Source organism: Carcharhinus amblyrhynchos, chromosome 14, assembly GCF_965287045.1.
Source record: "Carcharhinus amblyrhynchos chromosome 14, sCarAmb.v2.hapA, whole genome shotgun sequence".
NCBI classification, from domain to species: domain Eukaryota; kingdom Metazoa; phylum Chordata; class Chondrichthyes; order Carcharhiniformes; family Carcharhinidae; genus Carcharhinus; species Carcharhinus amblyrhynchos.
In genome coordinates this window covers 77,044,103-77,068,584 of record NC_137337.1, presented here as the reverse complement: position 1 = coordinate 77,068,584, position 24,482 = coordinate 77,044,103, and the positions used below count along the sequence as shown (strand labels likewise).

Sequence of the window (24,482 nt, the reverse complement as noted above, 5' to 3'; positions counted from 1 at the left end):
TACAATGGTGATTAACTCGATCTGGAGGTGGGGCAGTAATTGGGCTTTGGGGCAATTTTTTTTGCTGGATTTTTGCGTTTAATTGAAAAGATCGCAAAAAACACGCTTTGCGTTGGACGCAATTTGCATTTGAACGTCTGGGACCCTTCATAAATTTTCCACCTTTTTCCGGGCAAATCGCATCAGAAAAAAAGTGTGACTTTGTGGCCCTCCGTCTAAAACTTTCCAGGTCTTTTCAACTGATCAGAGAAAAACAAGCAGAAAATAATTCTCTCCCTCACCCCCACCACAGTTAAGGAAGTCTTACCCCACAAAGGCTAAATGATCATTTTGAAAGATAACCATATTTAAGTTATCAATTCAGATACCAGCCTCAGAATTAACCGCATTGTCTCTCTTTTGGTGGCAAACTCAAAATCCACCCGCTAAATATTGACTGCTAGAATCTCAAGACCCTCACTATCCTTGTACACAAGGATAGTGAGGGTGTTGAGATAGTTTTAAGTTCATTTATTCATGTCACAAGTAGGCTTACATTAACACTGCAATGAAGTTACTGTGAAAATCCTCTAGTTGCCACACTCAGGCGCCTGTTCGGGTACACTGAGGGAGAATTTAGCACGGCCAACGCATCTAACCAGCACATCTTTTGGACTGTGGGAGGGAACTGGAGCATCTGAAGGTAACCCATGCAGGCAGAACATGCAGACTCCGCACAGACAGTGACCCAAGCCGGGAATCGAACCTGGGAGCCTGGCGCTGTGAGGCAGCAGTGCTAACCACTGTGCTGCCTGATCAGGGGTACTCGTGAACATGAGGGCACTCGTAAAGACTCAGAGCTCAAATACAATTTTTTATATTCAGACTGAGAAGCTGACTATTATACACCAACATACCCAATAAATGGTTGTGTATACTTTAACCAGTTATTTTAGAATAGGGCTGCACGATGGTTGTGCCTGTTTAAAATGTATATTTTTTTTCGATAAACCCTTTATCAGCTGGATTAATCAAATTGCCCCAGGTTCCCATTATTATTGAATATATCAAGAAACATGTTTTAAAGCAAGATTAAAAATAAAAGCATTTTAGAATGCTTCTGACTGCACTGCCAGATTTTATATTTGGCAATCTAGAGATGAGAAAACTGCTCTGAAAACAAGTGCAAATTGTGGGATTAGAATAGTTGTGTAGTTTGTTTTTGATGCATGGACACAGTGGGCCAAAGGGCCTCTATCTGTGCTGTACATCTCTATGGCTCTATAACTTTAATTGACTGCATCGACTGCCAATTGCAACCAAAAGTAGCTGACCCTGGCATATTGGCATTGTGCTTAGTTCTGCTCCCTCACAACACCCGAAGGAATCCCACACAGACCCGGGTTCAGTTGCAGCCTCGAGCTGCTGTCTGTTTGGAGTTTGCACCTTTTCCCTCTCTTTTTGTGTGGGTTTCCTCCCACACTCCAAAGATTTGATGCTTAACATAAAAACATAGAATCCCTACAATACAGAAAGAGGCCATTTGGCCCATCATGTCAGCACCAACAACAAACCCCAGCCAGGCCCCGTAACCACACTTATTTGCCTTGCTAATCCCCCTGACCCTAAGGGGTAATTTACCACAGTCAGTCAATCTAACCCACACATCGTTGGAGTGCAGGAAGAACCCGGTGCACCCAGACCCCGCAGACACGGGGAGAACATTAGGTGGATTGGCCATGGTGAATTGCCCCTTAGAGTGAGAGAGAATAGCAGGGTAAATATGTGAGTTTATGGGAATAGAGACTGGGTGTGATTGTTGTCAGTGCAGGCTCGATGGGCTGAATGGCCACCTTCTGCACTGTTGGGATTCTATGCTTCTATCATTGCAGGGTAGTTATGACTTTACTGTAACCCGGTGCTTGAGGGAAAAGCTGGTAAATTGCACATTAGTGAGACAGCCCGAGTATAAATCTGGAAGGAATCTTAACCTTTAATCTAGTAGAATCTTTGGTTACCCTCACCCATGCTATATGGGTGGAAGTTAAATTTAGCAGTTGGATGAGTGACTTGGGAACCTTTTTTTTCCTTCAGAACTGAGCACATTTATCTTTCTGCCGTATGTTTGCTTGAAGTTTTTAATCCACCGGATTTTTTTTATGTAATAAAGTGCAGTAGGAAGTTTAACCACTGCCTTCAAAAACATCAGCTGATGCGTTGGTTATTGGATAAGCAAAGCTTGTATGTTACTTGAAATTGGAGACTGTAAACTGTTTCCAATAATGTCAGGAAGACTATCCCTGAATATTTTAATTCTATATGCTAAAAGTAATTAATTTGATGATGGGATAGATTAGAATTTACTTCTTCGTCAGTCTGCACTTTCTCCATGTTTAACAGAATAACCAATTTTGTTTCAATGCTTGTTAAAGAATCCAAAAGGTTTGGGGGAAATATATTCCACTTCTGTGGCTGAAATGTGTTGGGAGCAAAGCAGAACCTTTTTATTTAAAGCTGTTAATGATTTTCTCCTTGAACTCTGGGCTGCAAAAAGGGGAGAATGGAAGGTTTGGTATGGAAGGGGTACGGAGTCTGGATCCCATTTCTCTTCCAGCTGTATTTTTTTTGGTCCCAATTTTTTTTTTTCCTCTCTGCAGCTGGAATCAATTTTATTACTTTACCCATCATCCATTTTAGTACTTTGAAGGAAAAAAATATCATAGGAAGCATCTCTTAGCAACCGCAGGACAGTAATTACTATAACAGCAGCTGGGTGAAAGCCAGATTTCCGTTTTACATAAAAGCTGCTATGGGTTGCTTTTTTACAGACCAAACTCGCCAACCCTTTTCTCAGAGAGCCGAGTAATCTCGTCGCAGAATGTGGGTGGTGTTTTGCAGTTTGTAAGCACTCAGCTGCTTTATATATATATTTAAAAACAGTCCATATTACAGCCTGCTCACTGCATGTGTGCATTATACAATTCCCGTTTTGCCAGTTTAAATGAATTGCAAATTTAGAAAATTGTCTTTAATTCGGTAAACAACAGGAAATGGGCCCCTTGCTAAGGCAGTGAGTGACATGACACTGAGATGCATGTTTAAGTATGTCTCTCCAACAAAATGAGCATGGTAGCACACACACTAGTTCATCACACTGCAAGCTTGTGTAGTTTGAACCATTTCTTCAGTTAATCAATACAGTACGATTTTGATTTGATTTATTATTGTCACGTGTATTAACATGCAGTGAAAGGTATTGTTTCTTGTGTGCCGTACAAACCATACTGTTCATAGAGTATGTAGAGGAAAAGGAAAGGAGAGGGTGCAGAAAGTAGTCCTGAGGATTGCCAAGTGTGTAAGAGATTGAAATAGAACTGTGTTGGAGAGTTTGTATGAGTTAAAGCAGATGCCATAAAGTCTCTGAACTCCTTGCTTGGTAAGATCAAGGATCAAATCATGAATGCACCAGAGTTACTTCCTGAGGAATTGTTCCATCGATATTTCTCTCTCCTAATTGCAGCTTCTCTGTTTTCTTTGGCAGTTTAAATCCTTTTTACGAAGTTACATGTTGACAATGGATTCTAAATTTTAGCTTAAATCTGCCTGAGTTTTGATGCAATGGGTGCACGTACCGGTGTATGTAGTTGTAATCTGTAATCGTAGAATCCCTACAGTGCAGGAGAGGCTCATCGAGCCTGCACCGATCCTCCAACAGAGCATTTTACCCAAGCCTCCTGCCCTGCTCTATCCCTGTGAGCCCACACATTTCCCATGGCCACGCCATCCAACCCACACACCTTTGGGCTGTGGGAGGAAACCGGAGCACCGGGAGGAAACCCACGCAGACACGGGGAGGATGTGCAAACCCCACGCTGGACTGGAATCGAACCCGGGCCTCTGACGCTTTGAGGCAGCTGTGCTAACCACCAAGCTAACAGACCCCTTTTTTCTTAATAATTGAAAGAGGTTCACTGGTTCTCAGTCAGTGTGACTGGAATTGGGAAAGGGTGGGGGGAGGAAGGAGGGAATTGGGATTGTTGTTGAATTTTAATAAAATTGATGGGACAAATTGGCCTCCATCTCTTTTTGTAAATGGAGAAATTTAAGGCAAACTGATTTTGTCTGAGCTGGCATTTTCAAATTTGATATTTTTGTGATGTTAAATTGAGTTTTTTTTTATCTTTACATAATCTTTTCTATCTTTAGATATATATTTATATTATCTTTTATATCTGTGTAGATAATAAGCCAGTAGTCAATTAGTTCTAAAATCATAGGGCAAGGAATTTCAGGCTGTGTCTGCTCCAAGGCAGGAAAATCCAGCCTGAGGTCAACGGACTTTTGTATATTCCTGTCCCTCCTGGTATAATTCCCATGGCGGGCGGGACAGGAAAATTCCGCCCATAAAGGCATCCAGCACAGCAAAAGGCCCTTCAGCCCATTGCGTCTGTGCTTGTCAAAGATAAACCATCCAACTATTCTAATCCCCATTTTCCAGCATTTAGCCCATCGCTTTGTATGCATTGGCATCACAAGTACACATCTAAAGAGCACACAGATAAGGATTGAACTGATAGAAGTCTACAGGATTATGAGGGACATGGACAGAGTGGATAGTCAGAAGCTTTCCCCCACGCTGGAAGAGTCAGTTACAAGGGGGCACAGGTTTAAGATGCGAGAGGCAACGTTTAAAGGAGATGTGCAAGGCAAGTTTTTTTTACATAGAGGGTGGTGGGTGCCTGGAGCCCACTGCTGGAGGAGGCAGTGGAAGCAGATACAATAGTTACTTTTAAGGGGCATCTGGACAAATACATGAGTAGGATGGGAATAGAGAGATATGGTACCCGGAAGGATGGGGGGGTTTTAGTTCAGTCTGGCAGCATGGTCGGTGCAGGCTTGGAGGGCCTGGTCCTGTGCTGTAATTTTCTTTGTTCTTTGTTTTAAATATGTTAAAGATGCGGAAGTGTTCATTGATTAGCCAATGAGAGGATTTTTATGTACCGCCACTCTCAAATCTGCTATATGATTGCAAGAAGATGGCTCCTCGCAGTATTTGAGGGCTAAGGTGTTGTTCTAATCCATTTTCGAAGCAAGGAACTTGGTTACGCAGAGATGTCCAATCCTTGGTATCAGTGGGTTAGATGTTGCCTCAGTTGTGACTGTGAGGAGCTCTGTGCCTCTCCCACGTCGGGCTCTCGCCCTTGAGCACGCAGCAGCAAGAAATAGTTTTAAGAGCCGTACCCAGTTTAGCACAGAAAGGAAAAGCAAAGTACTGTGGCTGATGAATATCTGAAATCAAAACGGAAGTGCACAGCGTGTTAGGGGAGAGAGTAGAACAGTTAACTTTTTAGGTCAGTAATTCACAGAATCGCAACGTAGGATCTGTATAGTGTAGAAGGAGGCCGTTCGACCCATCGAGTGCACCGACCACAGTCTCACCCAGGCCCTATTCCCATAACCCCACATATTTACTCTGCCAATCCCCTGACACTAGAGTTAATTTAGCATCACCAATCAGCATAACCCACACATCTTTGGGCTGTGGGAGGAAACCGGAGCACCCGGAGGAAACCCATGCAGACACAGGGAGAATGTGCAAACTCCCCACAGTGATCCAAGGCCGGAATTGAACCCAGGTCCCTGGCGCTGTGAGGCAGCAGTGCTAACCACTGTGCCACCCAACTTATAAGAACTTGTTTTGAAAAATATAGCTAGTGATGAGAGAGCTGTAAATTGCATCTATTGTTCTCTTAATAAATAAATAGATCAATGTGATTTTTTTTTTCAATCTTGTCCACTCTGATGCTTATTCATTCCCCTTTCCTTTAAGAACAAATTCATATAGTCACTTGTCATCCACCTCAATAGCCAAAAAAAATCAACAAGAATAATTTTCATTTAATTAGCGCCTTTAACCTCAGAAAACATTCCAAGGTTCGTCATAGGAGAATTATCAGAAATATTTGACACTGACAGTGAGGTGATGTGGAGATGCTGATCTTGGACTGGGATGGACACTGTAAGAAGTCTCACAACGCCAGATTAAAGCCCAACAGGTTCATTTGGTAACATGAGCTTTTGGAGCATTGTCCCTTTGTACATAATGAGGTATTAGGATAAAAGAGTGGACAAAGAGGTGGGTTTTAAACAGCATTGTGAAAGAGGGGAGAGAAGCAGAGAGATTTTGGCAGGAAGTGCCAGAGTTTCAACCTAGACCACGGTAGGCCACAGCTGCCAAAGGTAGAATAATCATAGAATCCTACAGTGCAGGAGGAGGCCATTTGGCCCATCGAGCCTGCGCCGACAACAATCCCACCCAGGCCCTATCCCCATGACTCCACGTATCTAGCCTGCTAATCCCCTGACACTAAGAGGCAATTTAGCATGACCAATCCCCTTAACCCACACATCTTTGGACTGTGGGAGGAAACCGGAGCACCCGGAGGAAAGCCACGCAGATAAGGGGAGAATGAGAAACTCCACACAGACAGTGACCCGAGGCTGGAATCAAACTCTGGTCTCTGGTGCTGTGAGGCAGCAGTGCTAGCCACTGTGCCACCCAATGAAAATGGGGATGTGCAAGAGGACTCAATCTGAGAAAAGCCACAATCTTGAATGGTTTTGTGACTTTGGGGGGGGTGGTGACGGGTTTGAAACTAAGAGTGAGCATTGTAGAATGAATGCTTTGCCAAACTGAGGAGTGTGAAGAACGTTTACATCATGGTTTGCATTTTTATTTTAGAAATTATGTTTAGTTTTGGGGGGATTGCTGTTGTGAAGGTAAGGCTAAGCTGGGGTTTTAGAGATTGTCAGAACACCTAAAAGCATTCAGACGTTCCACGTGTCTGTTTAATAGAGCCAGGATAGAAGAGATGGAGTTATAAAACAACAGGTGGGCTTATTTAGCTGGGGAACTGGGGACATGGGGCAAGAATTTTTGGCTGTGCTTACCCCAAGACTGGAAAATCCCCCCTGAGGTCAGTGGACATTGCTTGCTCCACCCCTCACTTGCTCTACTCCCCATGGCGGGTGGCCAGTAAAATTCTGGTCACAATGTCTACTCTGCATTCAATGAAATGCAGCCCAGAGCAATGCTTGTTTTGGGAGTTAGAGCTAAATAATTTGAAAGCATTCAATGAAGCATGGATCGTTATTTGCCATGGAGATGGGTGGAACTTAAGAAGGTTTCTGGTTTCAGTTTATCTGTGTGTTTACTGGGAACAAGGCAGGGGGAGGTTGGTTGCAGTTTGGACCTTGTGTGGTTTGCAGCTAACAGATATAACCTAACAACTGTTAGCAAGTTCCAGGCGATTAGGTTTTGGCCAAACCTTGGGTATCTGAGAAATGGAGACAATACACATCTCTTTAACCTATGCTAATGCGATCTCCACTCACATTGTCTGCACCTTTAAGATGTGAATAGCAGGTTAGCTGTAAAGACTTGCATTCTAATCAGTATTCTATAAACTGTGTGTGACTTTATACGCACTTCTCTGATCAGAACCTTCCACGCACCTGACGAAGGAACACCGTTTCCGAAAGCTTGTGAGATTCTATCAAATAAAGTGGTTGGGCTCTAACCTGGTGTTGTGAGACTTCTATCTGAGAAATTGGAAAAAGGTTACAAGTTCCATCCTAGGTAGTTAGGACTCAGAGAAGCCGAGAGAGCCATTTATGTCTCAGAGCATCCAAGAGGACCAGAGTTAGGAGAAACTCTGGACAGTGCCAGCTTAGCGACCTGGGAAAGCATTGGAAGTATGGCAGAAATTGGAAGCCGGAGTGCAGCTTTGGGAATCCCATGGAACACAATCTTGAGGAGAGATGGGACCATAAGGATGCAAGCATCCTTTGAGATGGTCAAAGCGACTTTTGAGGAAATCCTGAAGCATATGAAATCCCTCATGAGGAGGGTGGAGTTTAACAAGATTTTGCGACTCTCAGGGGTCACTAACATCTGGGTGAGTGGCTGAGGAGTCTGTGGGATTGGCCTTAGTCACATCTGCCACTTAATGTTCAGCATGGTATGTTAAACCTCAGTTTGCCTATTAATTCCTATTTACCTCCTGTTAATTCTGAATGTTGGAGCGTAAGATAAATATTGTAAACTGTTTTACTTTGCTGACTTAATTTATTTAAACTGTGGAATCTTTATTTTCTTAGTGAGTAACTAAGAATTCAAACTTGCTGCTTAACCCGAAAATTACTGGATCGTAAGAGAACTCAGTGCATGTGGCACTCTTGTTATGACTGGCTAGATAGGAATAGAATCAGACAGGGACAATCTTATCCCCAGCTGGACAGAGGAGGGGGGGGGGAAGAGGCATTTTAGGAGGATGTTGTAGTCTAAGGCATCAGGCTGTGAAGAATGAGGATGGATAGCTAACAATGTTTTGTTTTAATTCATTTGTGGGGCATGGATGTCGCTGGCTGGCCAGCATTTATTGCCCATCCCGAGTTGCCCTTGAGACTGAATGGCTTACTGGGCCATTTCAGAGGGCAGTTAAGCATCATTATTGTAGTTCTGGAGTCGCGTGTAGGCCAGGCTGAGTAAGGACGGCAGAATTCCTCCCTTAAAGGACATTAGTGAACCAGATGGGTTTTCTGACAATCACCAATGGTTTCATGGTCGATCCTTAATTCCAGATTTTTTTTTTTAATTGAATTCAAATTTCACCATCTGCTGTGGCGGAATTCAAACCCGGGTCCCCAGAACATTGGCTGAGTTTCTGGATTAATGGTCTAGCGATAATAACCACTACACCATTGCCTAGGGGGCACAGCCTCAAGATAAAAGGGGGGCGGTTTAGAACGGAGTTGAGGAGGAACTTCTTCACTCAAAGGGTGGTGAATCTCTGGAATTCTCTGCCCGTTGAAGTGGTGGAGGCTGCCTCACTAAATATTTTTAAGACGCGGGTTGATGGGTTTTTGATAGGAGAGGGGATTAAGGGTTATGGGGAGAGGGCGGGAAAGTGGAACTGAGCAGCGACAGATCAGCCATGATCTTATTGAATGGCGGGGCAGGCTCGAAGGGCTGGATGGCCTACTCCTGCTCCTATTTCTTATGTTCTTATGTTCTCCCCTACATAGGATGCCATTGGGACCTTGAGGAGCAAAACCTGATTGAATGAAGTTCATACCTGGAGTTATGAGGAGGAGGAGCATGGTCTAAATAGGCAAACAATGTGTGCAAGGATTTTTCTGTTGGAAGAGAGGTTGGAGCCAGGAAGTTGGATTAAAAGGACAAGGGGGAGGTGGTCAAGGATGAGTTTCATGTAGAGGAGAACAATTACCAAGGCGCAAATATTCATAGTTACAATCCCTGGGTCTAGGGTGGTACAGTGGTTAGCGTTGCTGAATCACAGCATCAGGGACCCATGTTCAATTCCAGCCTTGGGTGACTGTCTATGTGGAGTTTGCACATTCCCCCCGTGTCCAAGTGGATTGTTATTGGTGCAAATGGCCTCATTCTGCGTTGTAAAATCTATGGCTCTGTGATCAGACTTTACAGCACAACTGGTTACTGAAAACCGCACCATAGGTCAAAGCGCCGTAACCAGGAAACAGGTTTCTCATAGCAACAGTGTTATAAATAGGGAGGGGATTGGTTCCTAAACCAAGGCCTAATACCCTACTTACCAAAATAACCCTGAATTATGTTTTCAATTAGTATAGCAACAATAATGTATTTATGTTGTAAATAGCAATCATATTGATGTAAGAAAATCGCAAGCTAAAAATACATACAAATATACCACTGTACTGTAAACTCGGGGATGGATTACATCTGCTGGAGCTTTGAAGAGTGAGCGAACATCTCATATAAATATATAAAATTCTAACAGGACTAGACAGGGTAGATGCAGGAAGAACATTCCCGATGGTGGGAGTGTCCAGAACCAGGGGTCACAATCTGATGACACAGTCTTAGGACTGAAATGAGGAGAAATATCTCCAACCAGAGAGTGGTAAGCCTGTGGAATTTGCTCCCACGAAGTAATTGAGCCCAAAACATGTATGTTTTCAAGGAGTTGGATTTAGCTCTTGGGGTGAAGGGGATCAAAGAATTATGGGGGGGGGGGTGGTGGGGAAGGCTGTTGAATTGGATAATCAGCCAAGATCATGATGAATGACAGAGCAGACCTGATGGACCACTACCTGCTCTTATTTTCTATGTCCCTGTGAGCATAGATGCGCGTGCGTGAACGTTGGAACTTGTTCACTGGTGCCGTCAGAGTGAGCAGCGTAGAGTTGAAACCAGCGCTGGGGAAGTTGGAATGACAAACGCTGTTATGTGTCCTCTGTTGTATCTCAAACATTGCAATGCTGAGGAACGGCCTGCATTGTGAAAGAGAAACTTCTGGATTGCTTACGGGAACTTGATGACTCTGTAGCTGCAACTGTGTCTCATTAGGGACTTTTTTTTTAAAATGGCATAACTATTGAGCTGGTAATGTGGTTTGTTTTGCCCTGGTATTGCTATCCCTCATGATTGTTGTCTGTGGGGAGGGGGAGAAAATAAGAAAGGATTGGATCTCGGGGGGGGAAATGTGGTACAGTAGTAAGGTCACTGCACCAATGCTGCAAAGGCTCATGTTCTAGGGACATGGATTCGAATCCCACTACAGCACTAAACCTGACATCAAAAGCTAGTCTCAGTAAAGGTAAATGTATTGTTGTAAAATAAAACCCCTAAAAGAAAGCAAAATACCACAGGTGCTGGCAATCTGAAATAAAAACAGAGTGCTGGAAATACTCAGCAAGTCTGGCAGTGCAGGTGGAGCGAGAGACTGAGTTAATGTTTCGAGTGCGATATAACTCTTCATCAGAACTGTGTTGCACAAACCCATCTGATTCACTAATATCCTTTAGGGAAGGAAATCTGCCGTCCTTACCCGGTCTGGCCTACATGTGACTCACAGCCACAGCAATGTGGTGACTCTTAAATGGCCCAGCAAGACACTCAGCCAAAGGGCAATTCAGGGTTGGCAGCAAATGCTGACCTTGCCAGCAACACCCACATCCCATGAAAGAGAGAAGGATATTGTACCTTGGTGAACAAGCACTGATTTTTAGCCTGCGCTTTACACTGAATAATCATATGGCATGGAATGTCTCTCATATCTTAACTACAGTAGATTTTCACCTTTTGTAAGATCAGTTTGGCAGATATGGCAAAACACGTTCGACCACCTGCTTTCAATAAACAATTCTTACAAAGTACGGCTATATCACACCTCTAACAAAGTGAAATTTGATTTGATTTAATATTGTCATGTATTAGTACACAGTGACAAGTATTGTTTCTTGCACGCTATACAGACAAAGCATACATGAAGAAGGAAAGCAGAGGGTGCAGAATGTAATGTTTAGTCATAGTTAGGGTGTAGAGAAAGATCAACTTAATATAAGGTAGATCCATTCAAAAGTCTGATGGCAGCAGGGAAGAAGTTGTTCTTGAGTCAGTTGGTAACATCAGACTTTTGTATCTTTTTCCCAACAGAAGATGAAGAGAGAATGTCCGGGGTGCATGGGATCCTTAATTAAGTATTGTTTCTTGCATGCAATACAGTCAAAGCATACGGTACATGGAGAAGGAAAAGAGAGGGTGCAGAATGTAGTGTTACAGTCATAGTTAGGATGTAGAGAAAGATCAACTTAATATAAGGTAGATCCATTCAGAAGTCTGATGGCAAAAGGGAAGAAGCTATCCCAGTGAAAGAAATGTCCCAACATGCTACAGGGTCAAGTTCCAAAGACCTGGTAAATCTTCAAGATTATGATAGGATTACTAAATAGTGACCTATTATCTCCAGAAAGGCAGCAGGGGGCCTCCCTCTGATTTATGGGATGAAAGGATTAAAGAGGTAGTTTGAAAAGGAATTGTTCAGAATGGTTGAATTGTTTCGGTGTTGGTTTGTGACAGGGAGTTTCAGAAAGTCCGACAGTTGTTTTAACTGGGTTTTAAAGGGGAAGGAGTTCAGGAAGGGGAATAAGCAGGAGGATGGGATTAGACTAGGAAGCTTAGAGAGAAAATCATCATATAAACCCAACGATACAGTCTAGACTGGAATGGAGATCATTCAGTGTGTTTGATCCCCTCTTTCCATTACACCGGCACAATGGTTAGCACTGCTGCTTCACAGCGCCAGGGACCTGGGTTCGATTCCCGGCTTGGGTCACTGTTTGTATGGAAGTTACAGATTCTCCCTGTGTCTGCCTGGGTTTCCCCCGAGTGCTTCAGTTTCCTCCCACAGTCCAAAGATGTGCGGGTTAGGTGAAATGGCCGTGCTAAATTCTCCCCCAGTGTACCCGAACAGGTGCCAGAGTGAGGCAATTGGGGTATTTTCACAGTACCTTCATCACAGTGTGAATGTAAGTCTACTTGTGACTAATAAATAAGCTTTAAGAACTTTAAACTTTAACCCTTCAAAGCACTAGCTGTTATCTTTATTACAGGGTTGGGTCAAGATCTCAAAGTGACATACGTTCAGCATAAGGAGCCATTCTGTGCAAACATTAGGAACTTGTTTAAGCATTCCACCTTTTTGAATTATCTGGGAGCTCGGTGAGTCTATAATTGCCCATTTCTCCTTGGCAACACTGCAGGCAATCAGAGTCAACTTGCCACTCAATCAGCACCCTTTTCTCCACCAGTATAAATTGTCTGAAACTTGATATTCTTGTGCTTGCCCTGATGAGTACAAGATGAAAAACTTCAGCAGCGTCTAACTTTCAGATAACTCTTGTTTTAGCTTCAATTGTCCTTTCTGGCAACCCCTTTCATTGTAAGTAATCATCCATTTCCCATTCTGTTCCTATCTCCCTGTGCTGTTGGAGGTTTACTGTATAGACTCCTGTCCACAGTAGTGTAAAACCAGTGTTACTGCAGGCATTGTTAATGGATATGATCCATTCTAACTTGTGTACAGTGCTGAGATGCCATTGGCTTCATATTAATGTTTTTATTTGCTGTTTACGGTGGGTGTAGTTATGAATGAGTACGTGGCTGGAATGGCATTTTATTTAGAGCTTTCCAAAAAGCCTCCAGTAACATTTCTGTGATTGATTTTGTCCTCCCTAAAGGGGAAGTAAGCGGTCTGTGCTTGGCACTTGTAATTTCCCAGTCAAAAACAGGAACTTGCCATGAGAGCAACTTCAACAAATTCTGCTAATTCCCTGTGATTGAGAAATGGCGGCTGTGATTATACTTTGCAGATGAATAAGATGCAGGTTTCAGACTGAAGATTGACACATAACCATACGAACGCTGTGTAATAGAACTTTATAGATTGAAAGAATGCTATTATTCTGCATCCGTCCTCTCTGGTACACATGCAGTAAGGTTTCCAGCAGCCCACAGAATCCCTACAATGCAGAAGGAGGTGATCCAGCCCATTGAGTCTGCACCAAGTCTCCGAAAGAGCATCAAACTCCACACACACAGGCTGGAATCGATCCTGGGTCCCTGGCGCTGTGAGGCAGCAGAGCTAACCACTGTGCCACACTCTCTATCACCATACCTGGCTGCCCATCTACTGGAACAAGTACTGCATGTGGGCATGACTAAATGAAGACCTCTTGTTCCCTCTCTCTAGGACTAGGGGGCACAGCCTCAAGATAAAGGGGGGGTGGTTTAGAACGGAGTTGAGGAAGAATTTCTTCACTCAAAGGGTGGTGAATCTCTGGAATTCTCTGCCCGTTGAAGTGGTGGAGGCTGCCTCGCTAAATATTTTTAAGAAGCGGGTTGATGGGTTTTTGATAAGCGAGGGGATTAAGGGTTATGGGGAGAGGGCGGGAATGTGGAACTGAGCCACGACAGATCAGCCATGATCTTATTGAATGGCGGGGCAGGCTCGAGGGGCCAGATGGCCTACTCCTGCTCCTATTTCTTATGTTCTTAACGGAAACCTTTGTTAATCTATTACAGGTGATGCTTGGCATGTGAAAGTCCAAATAAGGGGTTATTTCGTGCTGGGAACTTGCCCGCAATATTTTAATGTGCTGACCCTGGAAAGATGCTCGGGATTAGCAATCAAAACAACCGACTGCGTGTTCATGGCACACTCCCTGATTGATGGCGTGAATTGACCATGATGTGAAAATTGGCCACCTTTCAGAGGCCAGAGGGCAAAGGTGATGGGATGTGTATGGGCAAGGGTGCCAACTCCCAGCTGGTATCCAGCAAATCAGCTGGGGCATCTGTGTAAATATTAGGGATTTGGTGCATCCTGGGAGAACAGCTATGGTGGTCCACATTATCTACACTCGCCCATCAGTGCCACTTGGAGGATGAAGCAGAGGATTTCCTCTCAAAGAGCATGTCGGTTTAAGTTGACTGTAGAAAAGTAGAGTGATAAAATCACAGAGAAAATGAACTGCCAACAATGCGGTGCATGTATCATCCTCCCCTGGGAGGGAGCTAGTTTAAATCTCCAGCGTACTCGAAATGATTTTTACAGGCTTTTAAAATAGTCCAGAAAGACACAGTCAGAGCAGTGATGATCACTTATTCCTTCATCACATCCTCTGTTACGAGAAATGGTTATACCAGAGTTTGGGCTGGCACAGTGATTAGCACTGCTGCCTCACAGTGCCAGGGACCTGGGTTCGATTCTGGCCTCAGGTCATTGTCTGTGTTGAGTCTGCATGTTCTCCCCGTGTCTGCGTGGGTTTCCTCCGGGTGCTCCGGTTTCCCCACACAGTTCAAAGTTGCGCAGGTTAGGGTGATTGACCGTGCTACATTAACCCTTAGTGCTCAAAGATGGACAGGTTAGGTGGATAGGCCATACTAAATTGCCCTTAGTGCCCAAAGATGGGCAGGTTAGGTGGATAGGCCATACTAAATTTCCCTTAGTGCCCAAAGATGGGCAGGTTAGGTGGATAGGCCATACTAAATTTCCCTTAGTGCCCAAAGATGGGCAGGTTAGGTGGATAGGCCATACTAAATTGCCCTTAGTGCCCGAAGATGGGCAGGTTAGGTGGATAGGCCATACTAAATTGCCCTTAGTGCCCAAAGATGGGCAGGTTAGGTGGATAGGCCGAGCTAAATTGTCCCTTGGTATCTGGAGATGTTTAGGTTGGGTGAATTGGCCATGGTGGATGCATGTGGTAGAGCCAGGCAGGGCGAAGAGGGCAGTGCAAATCCAATGGGCCGAGTGGCCGCCTCCTGCACCGTGGGGATTCTATGGAAATGTTTGTCAGAATTCCTTGGCTTTGCCCATCACCGGTACAAACCCCAGTCAAGCTGGATTGAACAAGTTGCAAGTTTAAACGGGGTTTCTGATGCAGACATGGGAGTGGGAAAGCTGAAACTTTTACTACTGCTGACTCTGGGGCACACTACAAAGCACAGCCTGAGTGACGGATGCGACTTGGGGGATTTCTGCTTGTGCCCCTCATGCTGAACCTTCAGACGGGTGAATTCAAACAGACGAGATTCAATAACACCTTCTCCCCATCCCCAGGGAATCTGACCCATGGTGCTGCCGAGCACATGTTCCAGTTATTGTGACAGTACGACCTCTGGTGGTCGGGACAATAATAAACCATCATGGTGGCAACATTCTGATTGTCTATCATAGTGATAATGAAGGATTCTTTTTGTACTTTTTCTTTCAGCCTACACAAGAAGATGATACTAATTCTTTGATTCGGAAAGAGCGGAGTTCACGGCAGGACACTGTAGTGACCAGTGACCCTTACAGAAGCTGCTATATTAGAACCCCTCCGTTTGAGGACTTCAGTTCTCAAAGACTATATTTTCCTGTTCAGCAGAATCAGGTAACTTTGCACTCTTGAAGGAAAGCAAATTGCAAAATGCTGAACGATTTTGCGGAGATGAAAATGATCAGTGGGGTTTTTCCTTGATATTTAGTTTTCCAGAATTAAATTCTAAATATTTTGAGCATTGTCCGGCCTTTATGCTTTTGTTTATTTATTTGTGTCACAAGTAGGCTTACGTTAACACAACAATGAAGTTACTGTGAAAATCCCCTAGTCGCCACACTCCAGCTCCTGTTCGGATACACTGAGGGAGAACTTAGCGTGGCCAATGCACCTAACCGGCATGTCCAAAATAGGGAGGGCAGCCTAAAGATGTGTGGGTTAGGTTGATTGACCATGTTAAATTCTGCCTCAGTGTCAAGAGGATTAGCAGGGTAAATATGTGACAGTATGGGAATAGGGCCTGGGCGGGATTGTGGTCGGTGCAGACTCGATGGGCTGAATGGCCTCCTCCTGCACTGCGGGGACTCTGAGTAACTGGAGCACCCAGAGGAAACCCATGCGGACACGGAAAGAATGTGCAGACTCTACACAAACAGTGACCCAAGCTGGGAATTGAACCTGGGTCCCTGGCGTTGTGAGGCAGCAGTGCCAACCACTGTGCCATTCATTGGATTGAAGCAGTTATTTTCTGATGAATCGATGCACGTGGTAACAAAACTGTGCATTGAAAACACGCCACGAATAAAGTTCTTGGTGAGCATGCACTCTGAGTTGAATCGTTGCCAAGTGTTGTTTGTCAGGGTGCCTACTGGTTCAGGGATGAGGAATTTCAGTTGCAAGGATAGATTGGAGAACAACAACAGAATATGGTGGAAAATCTCAGCAGGTCTGAGATTTTTTTGTGGAGAGAGAATAGAGCCAATGTTCCAAGTGTGGATTCTTGACAAAGGGCCATCCAGACTTGAAATGTTGGCTCTATTCTCTCTCTACAGATACTGTCAGACCTGCTGAGATTCTCCAGCATTTTTCTGTTTTTGTTTCTGACGTAGTTTGTTTTTATGTCTTGATTGGAGGAGCTGGTCTCCTTGGGGAAGAAAGGGGATAGAGGAGATTTGTTAGGTGTCATGAGGCGTCAGCAAACAGTAAACAGAGAGAAACTGTTCCTGTGGGCAGGAGGAGTGAGAACCAGAGGACACGGATTTGAGATGGCTGGCATTAGTGACGCCAACGGGAACCGTTTTTACTCAGTGGGCGGTTAGTGCGTGGAATCACGGTGGCACAATGTTTGGCAGTGCTGCCTCTCAGCGCCAGGGACCTGGGTTCGATTCCCGGCTTGGTTCACTGTCAGTGTGGAGTCTGCGTGTTCTCCCCGTGTCTGCGTGGGTTTCCCCCCGGGTGCTCCGGATTCCGCCCACGGTCCGAAAGACATGCTGGTTAGAGTGCGTTGTCTGTGCTAAATTCTCCCTCAGTGTACCCGAACAGGGGCCGGAGTGTGGGCGACTGGGGGATTTTCACAGTAACTTCATTGCAGTGTTAATGTAAGCCTAATTGTGAGACTAATAAATAAATAAACTTTATAAACTGAGTGTGTGGTGGAGGTAGATTTTAATCGTGGCCCTCAGTCGGGAAATGGTTAATTGTCTGAAGAGAAATTGTTCACAGTGTGACAGAGAAGCAGTGGGAAAGCGGAACTAGATTTTTTGCTCGTGCACAGAGCCAGTAGAAACCCCAGGGATCTTTCTGTGCCGTGGCCTTTCTGAGGGTGGGACTTTCCTGCCCTGAACCCCAGCCAGGACCATATGATCCTCCAAGTTTACAGCGTGGAACCCGGCCATTTGGCCCAACTTGTCCATGCTGTCCTTTTTTAACTAAGCTAGTCCCAGTCGCCCGTGTTTGGCCCATACCCCTCTCTTCCCATCTTTCCCGGTTAAAGTTTATTTATTAGTCACAATTAAGGCTTGCGTTAACACTGCAATGAAGTTACTGTGGAATTCCCCTACTGGCCACACTCTGGCGCCTGTTCGGGTCAACGCACCTAACCAGCACGTCTTTCAGACTGTGGGAGGAAACTGGAGCACCCGGAGGAAACCCACGCAGACACGGGGAGAACATGCAAATTCCACACAGGCAGTGACCCAAGCTGGGAATCGAACCCAGGCCCCTGGCACTGAGAGGCAGCAGTGCTAACCATTGTACCACTATGCCACCCAAAGTGCTTTTTAAAAGACAAAATTGTACCCGCCTCTCCTACTATTCACTGGCAGCTCGTTCCAGACACTCATCACCCTCTGTGTGAAAAAATTCCCCCTCTGGACCCTTTTGTATCTCTCCCCTCTCACCTTAAACCTGTGCCCTTTAGTTTTAGACTCCCCTACCTTGACCAATAACTACTGGCTATGCTGCCAAATCTGTGGTGGGTCCTGCTGATAGTCAACGGGACCCAGTTGTGATGGTGTGTTATTGATGAGAACGATACATTTCCACCAACATTCTCTGTATTTCATAACTTTGGAAGTGGTTTTTGCATTCGCTGTGGGGTCAGCAGGAAGATGGGTGGACAAGGAGCTGTAGTCATATTCCCCTACCCTCATACAAGGAAAGAGAATCATAAAATCCCTGCAGTGCATAAATAACTAAAGAGAGCCAACAAGCTAGCCTCTCAGGGAGGGAAAGTGAGCCACTGCACTACCCCCTCAGGGGCGGTGAGAGTGAAGAAGAGTGTGAGCCCCACTGCCCACCTTTCACCATTCGGCCAATCGACTTTGCACCAACTCTCTGATAGAGCATCTTCCCCAGGCCCCACCCCTGTAACCCCCACCCTGCTAATCCTCTTAACATACACATCGCGAGATACTAAGGGGCAATTTTGCATGGCCAATCACCTACATGTCTTGGGACACTAAAGGGCGATTTAGCATGACCAACCCACCTAATCTGCACATCTTTTGATTGTGGGAGGAAACTGGAGCATTCAGAGACACCCACGCAGAGATCGTGCAAACTGCAGACCGACAGTGACCCAAGGCTGGAATCGAACCTGAGCCCCTGGTGCTGTGAGACAGCAATGCTAACCACTGCCGTGCCGCCCACCCTCAACTGAGAGCCTCAACAAGTAACTGAGATATTACAGTGCTTACGCAAAGCAGTAGTAAAATGGGATGTGCTGTGTGGGGAAGAATGGTCTCCATTAAAAAAAAAATTCTATCTTAAAAGTTGTACGATTGAGCGACGTTTCCTCTAATAAGAACATTTCAAATCTCTTGCAGATCATGCTGAAATCGACGAGGCATGTCAGTTTCCAGGACGAAGATGAAGTGGTGCGGATTAACCCTCGAAAGGATGTATTGATCAGAGGCTACGAAGACTACAGACATCCCATTGTGCGGAAGAATGAATTGGAAACGGAGATAGACTCGTATGTGTGCTTCAAACCAGAATCTAAAAAACACGATTATGTATATCCTTCTGTGGAAGGGATTGAAACCGAACACATTAAAGATTCAAAAGGTTCTGTTGTATTCAAAGCACAGCCATCTCCTTCACTAATATCGAAAAAGTCCCGGAGGAGGAAGGAGGATGGTGAACGCTCTCGTTGTATATATTGTCGAGACATATTTAATCATGAGGAAAATCAGAGGGGACAGTGTCAGGACGCTCCAGATCCCATCAAGAGATGCATTTATCAAATGAGCTGCATGCTGTGTGCCGAGAGCATGCTCTATCACTGTATGTCGGACTCGGAGGGAGATTTCTCTGACCCGTGCTCTTGTGACACTAGCGATGACAAGTTCTGTTTGCGGTGGCTGGCGCTGATAGCGCTGTCTGTCATTGCACCGTGTATGTGCTGCTACCTTCCTCTGAGAGCATGTCACCACTGCGGGGAGCTGTGCGGCTGTTGCGGAGGGAAGCACAAAGCAGCGGGATGATGGGAACCATCTGGGAGCCAAGCTGGGCTCGGTCATTCCTCTCCAGGCAGCATCAACCCTGGCGCTGGGTGGGTTTTTTTGGCCAACTGGTATCAAAAGCCAGCACCGATTGCAGAGCTGTGCAAGTTTCCAAGGCTCGAGGAGAAGTGATGTGTTTTAAATGATCGTGGCACTTAACAAGTGTCTGATACTTTGCATTGCACAGCCTAACTTGAGAAGATTTGGTGAAGCCAAGAGTTCTTTGCATTTTGGTTATTCAGCAAATACCGTATGTGATGATGCAGAAGGGATTCATGTTGCGGTTTTGAGTTGACTAATGGGTCCGGTATCTCACATGACGCTTTTACAGATCAGATTGAAGTATTAGACTAAAAGCACTAGGTAACTGTTTGATTTTTTTTTGTTCAGAAAGACTTCTTACTATTTACTTACTATGTGCATTTAGAGAATCACTTAACTGGCAGTGCAGATGGAATTTACTGTCTATGAATAATTAGAAATATTTAATACATGTAAAGTGTCAAACTCTATATAACTAAAGTTGAGATGGCTTGTACTTTCTCAATAAAAACCATTTATCCTTTCAGTTCTTCTATGTTGGGGAAGCGAAAGATTTTGACATAATGAATCCATATTAGATCTTTAATTTTTAATTCCTTGAGATATGCATGCTTACTATTCTCATACGATTTTACTTCAGTTCAAACATTTTTTGTCCCCTCCCATCTTTCTCTCTGAAGTTGGTGACTAATTTTCATTGCGGCGATAAAGCGCATCCTGTTTTCTGTACATACGTGTGCGTGTTGTGGGAGAACATGCAAGTTAGTGGCATATTTTGATTTTTAGATATCTTTTTAAAAACACTTCTGATTTTATGTTTTTGCACAACCAGCAAGTTTTCCATTAGTGGTGCAGGAATATCACATGGCTTCTTGCATCGATGTAACTGGTATGATATACTATTAAAAGCCTAAATTTTCGGAGTGTAGTCAGCTCGTGAATTTCTGGCCTCTCCTTATCTCAAGTAACCGAATGAAAACAGAGTAGACGCAATTTTGGAAAAATCCAGGCTAAGTTTGCAAGTTAAACATACTCTAGAATACTTTATGCAAGATACTAAGCTATGCTAGCTTAATGCATTATTCTAGGATTATTAAGTGAATGCATTTAGTTGGTTTAAAACAACCACTGGGTGCTATATATCCCTGTATCCTTACGCATGTGGGCAAACCCACATTTTCCCTCTGGAGTGGGGATGTAAATAGACATAATTCATACTCAAATGTGTATCTGTCAGTAGTGCATAAACACGATAAATAGTTGATTTTACATTTATGTTTAGGCTGGGGAAGTCATCCGTGAGGGCGTGGGTTTCAGAGCTGCAGCACTGATCCTGAAAAGTTCACGGCAGGGTTAAATTCTTAGGCGATATCTAGCTTGTATCTTTTAAAATATATAATTAATTGGGGTTAGCCGACACTTTGTGCAAATCTTAGAATGCAGAAGGAGGCCATTTGGCCCATTGAGTCTGCACCACTCTCAATCCCACCCAGCCTCCCTTCCCATAACCCCACATATTTACTCTGCCGGTCCCCCTGACACTAAGGGACAATTTATCATGACCAGTCCACCTTACCCGCGCATCTTTGGACTGTGGGAGGAAACCGGAGCACCCAGAGGAAACCCACGCAGGCACAGGTCTGTGCAGACTTTGCACAGGCAGTGACCCAAGGCTGGAATTGAACCTGGGTCCCTGGCAGCAGTGCTAACCACCGTGCCACCCCACAGGGCACAGTCCTGTGGTGATAACTAGTCCAACAATTATGTGGGGTAAACCAAGATATTTACATTAACTCATTAATGCATGTTTGATTTTTATGCTTTTGCTACGCCCCACCTTTGTGCATGCCTGTCTCATTTGGAGGGGGAAATTGAGCTGTTGTGACTATGCCTGGACCATCTCCATCCTAAGACTTAATGCTTTTTAAATTTTATCCAATATTTATTCACAACAACGGCATTTAAAACTTAGGACTTTGGCAAAATGGCTTGCCCGGGTTCTATTTTTTAGGTTTGTAAATAATTAACCCCATTTGTAAGATACTCGTGTTAGAATACATTGATATTTATCAGCTGTGAGTAGACTAAATGACTGACAGCATTCTGTACATAAGCCAACTTTTGAGTATTATTTCACATTGAAAAGTAGAGGCGAAAGACGTGAGACTTAATTTTTAAAAATAAGAGCTTGTTTCTAGTTTTGTACTAAATGGCAGAATGGCTTCACTAGTTTGGTAACAGGAGGGAGGGGTAATTCTTTCAGTTTGCCTTTTGAGTATTTAGCAGTTGTGTGTGATTTTTCATGATAGGATTCCATCCGTATGCGTCTGAACTTTAATTTCATTTGCATTCTGCACATTGGGAAATCCAAAATAAAATTTAAATTGTGCTCCCGGTAATTGCATATTGACTGTGATTCCCTGTAATTCTTGCTGTGTTCACCTTTCTACTTGCAAGAGGGGAGGCGATGGCTCAGTGGTATTATCGCTAGACGATTAATCCAGAAATTCAGCTCATGTTCTGGGGGCCCGGGTTCGAATCCCGCCATGGCAGATGGTGGAATTCAATTTTAAAAAAATCTAGAATAAAAATCCACTGATCATGAAATCATTGTCGATTGTCAGAAAACCCCGTCTGGTTCACTCATTTCCTTTTAGGAAAGGAAATCTGCGTTCTTACCTGGTCTGGCCTACATGTGACTCCAGAGCCACAGCAATGTGGTTGACTCTCAACTGCCCTCAAGCAACTAGGGATGGGCAATAAATGCTGGCCAGCCAGCGACACCCATGTCCCAACAATGAATAAATAAAAAGTTTACATTGTCCAAATTTTTGGCAAAATGGTTTCCACAGTTCCATTTAAAAAGCTCTCAACTTGCCTCTTGTAACAACTGCAAGCTCTCCATGGAAAAATGTCTTGAATACTGGCCTGCCACCTATCGTCAATGATATCCACGTTGGACAGGTATAACCAAAGTGGAAGAATCTTTTTTAGCCACAGCATCAGAACGGCTGACTCTGAAGGTTCAGTTGAATGCTGTCTGGAGGACAAGGTTACTATCGGATGCTGCTACAATCCTGTACATGATCCTCTGAGTGGGAACTCTTTCAAAGGCTTCAGCGGGCATTTCACCAAGTGTGGCCTTTCATGTGAACATCTGGGCCCAGCCTCTCTCTTCGCAGGATTTCCTGAAGATATCGAGTGATTAAAGGGTTTTGTTGTCTTCTGCCTTTTGGGGCCTGGGAAACATATGGCTCGCTCATCTGCCTTGGTGGATAGTATGAAGTACCTAGAACTGACTGAATCCTTTTACCTTTCCCATACGTTAAGCTAATAGTCATAATATCGATTGTGAATTGAAGCCAGGTTTTTTTTTGGAAGCCCTATATTCCAAGCTAGAAGTTTACAGATATTAATCACCAAAATAAGCCTTAACCTCTCAGTTTTTGACCTTTTACTTTCCGATTAATGTTCTCTTGTCGATTGAGTGTTTTCACCAGTATATTTTCTTTGTGAAAATGAACCACTGTGCACACCTGGTGGAATATTTTCACACAGATCAATTTTGGATTTGAGGCTGAATCAACATTTTGCCCTTCCTCACATTCAGATAAGACCAGAGGTTGCAACAATTTGTAGATAATCCTTGATTGCTTAGAAAGAAAAGTTGCTGTTATAGTGGGGGAAAAAGTTTCCAATGTAATTTGGAAATAGATTTTTAACTTGTCAGGAGACTGTTAAACATCAAGTCATTCTCAATGTAAACTTAAGCTGCTTTTTTTTAGAAAAAGATTCTTTAGATGGGGGGAGTGTCTGCCGGTGCTTGTTATGTGGAATGTAAGGAGATGTGGCTACCCCCAAGAGGAGAACTTGCTGGCTGTCGCAAAGTCTTTTGTTTGTTGTAATAGGTACATTTTGACCTTTGAATGATGAGGCACTACTAACTGGTATGGTACATCTCCTAGTCATGTACTGTAATTTATATGTCATGTCTGCTTTATGGATTATGCATGCTAATAACTCTAATTTTAAAAGGAATTGACCCTGATGGTGTATTTGGGCACCAAGAACTGTCATGGTATTTTTTTGTTCTACTTCCAATTTTTAAATGGTTTTGCTTTTTAGAAGTTGGGACATTATCAATAGAACACATTCAGCTACGGAATGCTTGGTACCTGGAGATTTTTATTTTTCTAAACACTGCCTATTGTTTGCTTAACGCCACTCTCTTGTTGCCTAGCCACTTCCAAAAAGTGCCTAGTTTGTTTATTTTAACAAAAACTCCATTTAAATCTAACTGCTATTGTAATTGTTACTTTTTGTTTTTAGTTTTTTTATCTCTGCGATGAAATGTTACCAAGTATGTGATGTATAATTTACTTAAATAACTCCTGCCATGGGTGTAATTTCTTAACTGTATGAGGGTGTAGCTTCTTAATTTCTTGAATATATATAATGTAAATATGCATATATAAGTTTGTAACTGATTTTGTTACATCATACACTTGTAATTTGACATATCAAATAACTATCATAATAAAACAATAAGTTTTAATTTCTTTTTATGCTGTCACTTGTAATGTTCTCTGCTAAAACAGCAAGCGGTTGACACCATGTATAAAGTACTTTTGACATATTTCCTTTTATTCATTAGTCACAAGTAGGTTTACATTAACACTGCAATGAAGTTGCTGTGAAAATCCCCCAGTCGCCTCATTCCAGCACTGAGGGAGAATTTAGCATGGCCTGTTTGTCTAACCTGCACGTCTTTGGATCGTGGGAGGAAACTGG

General features: G+C 43.8%; 1 protein-coding gene across 2 annotated transcripts in view; it reads left to right on the top strand.

Moving 5' to 3' along the window:
* spred1 (sprouty related EVH1 domain containing 1) overlaps positions 1-24,250 on the top strand; it is a 100,168-nt gene extending 75,918 nt beyond the window's left edge. For both annotated transcript variants that reach the window (XM_080203154.1, XM_080203153.1), the window contains exons 5-6: positions 15,598-15,759; positions 18,972-24,250. In XM_080203154.1, coding sequence (XP_080059280.1) covers positions 15,598-15,759; positions 18,972-19,631 — 822 coding nt within the window. In that variant the 3' untranslated portion in view covers positions 19,632-24,250. The remainder of the gene's footprint in view (positions 1-15,597; positions 15,760-18,971) is intronic.
* The last annotated feature ends 232 nt before the right edge of the window (positions 24,251-24,482 follow it).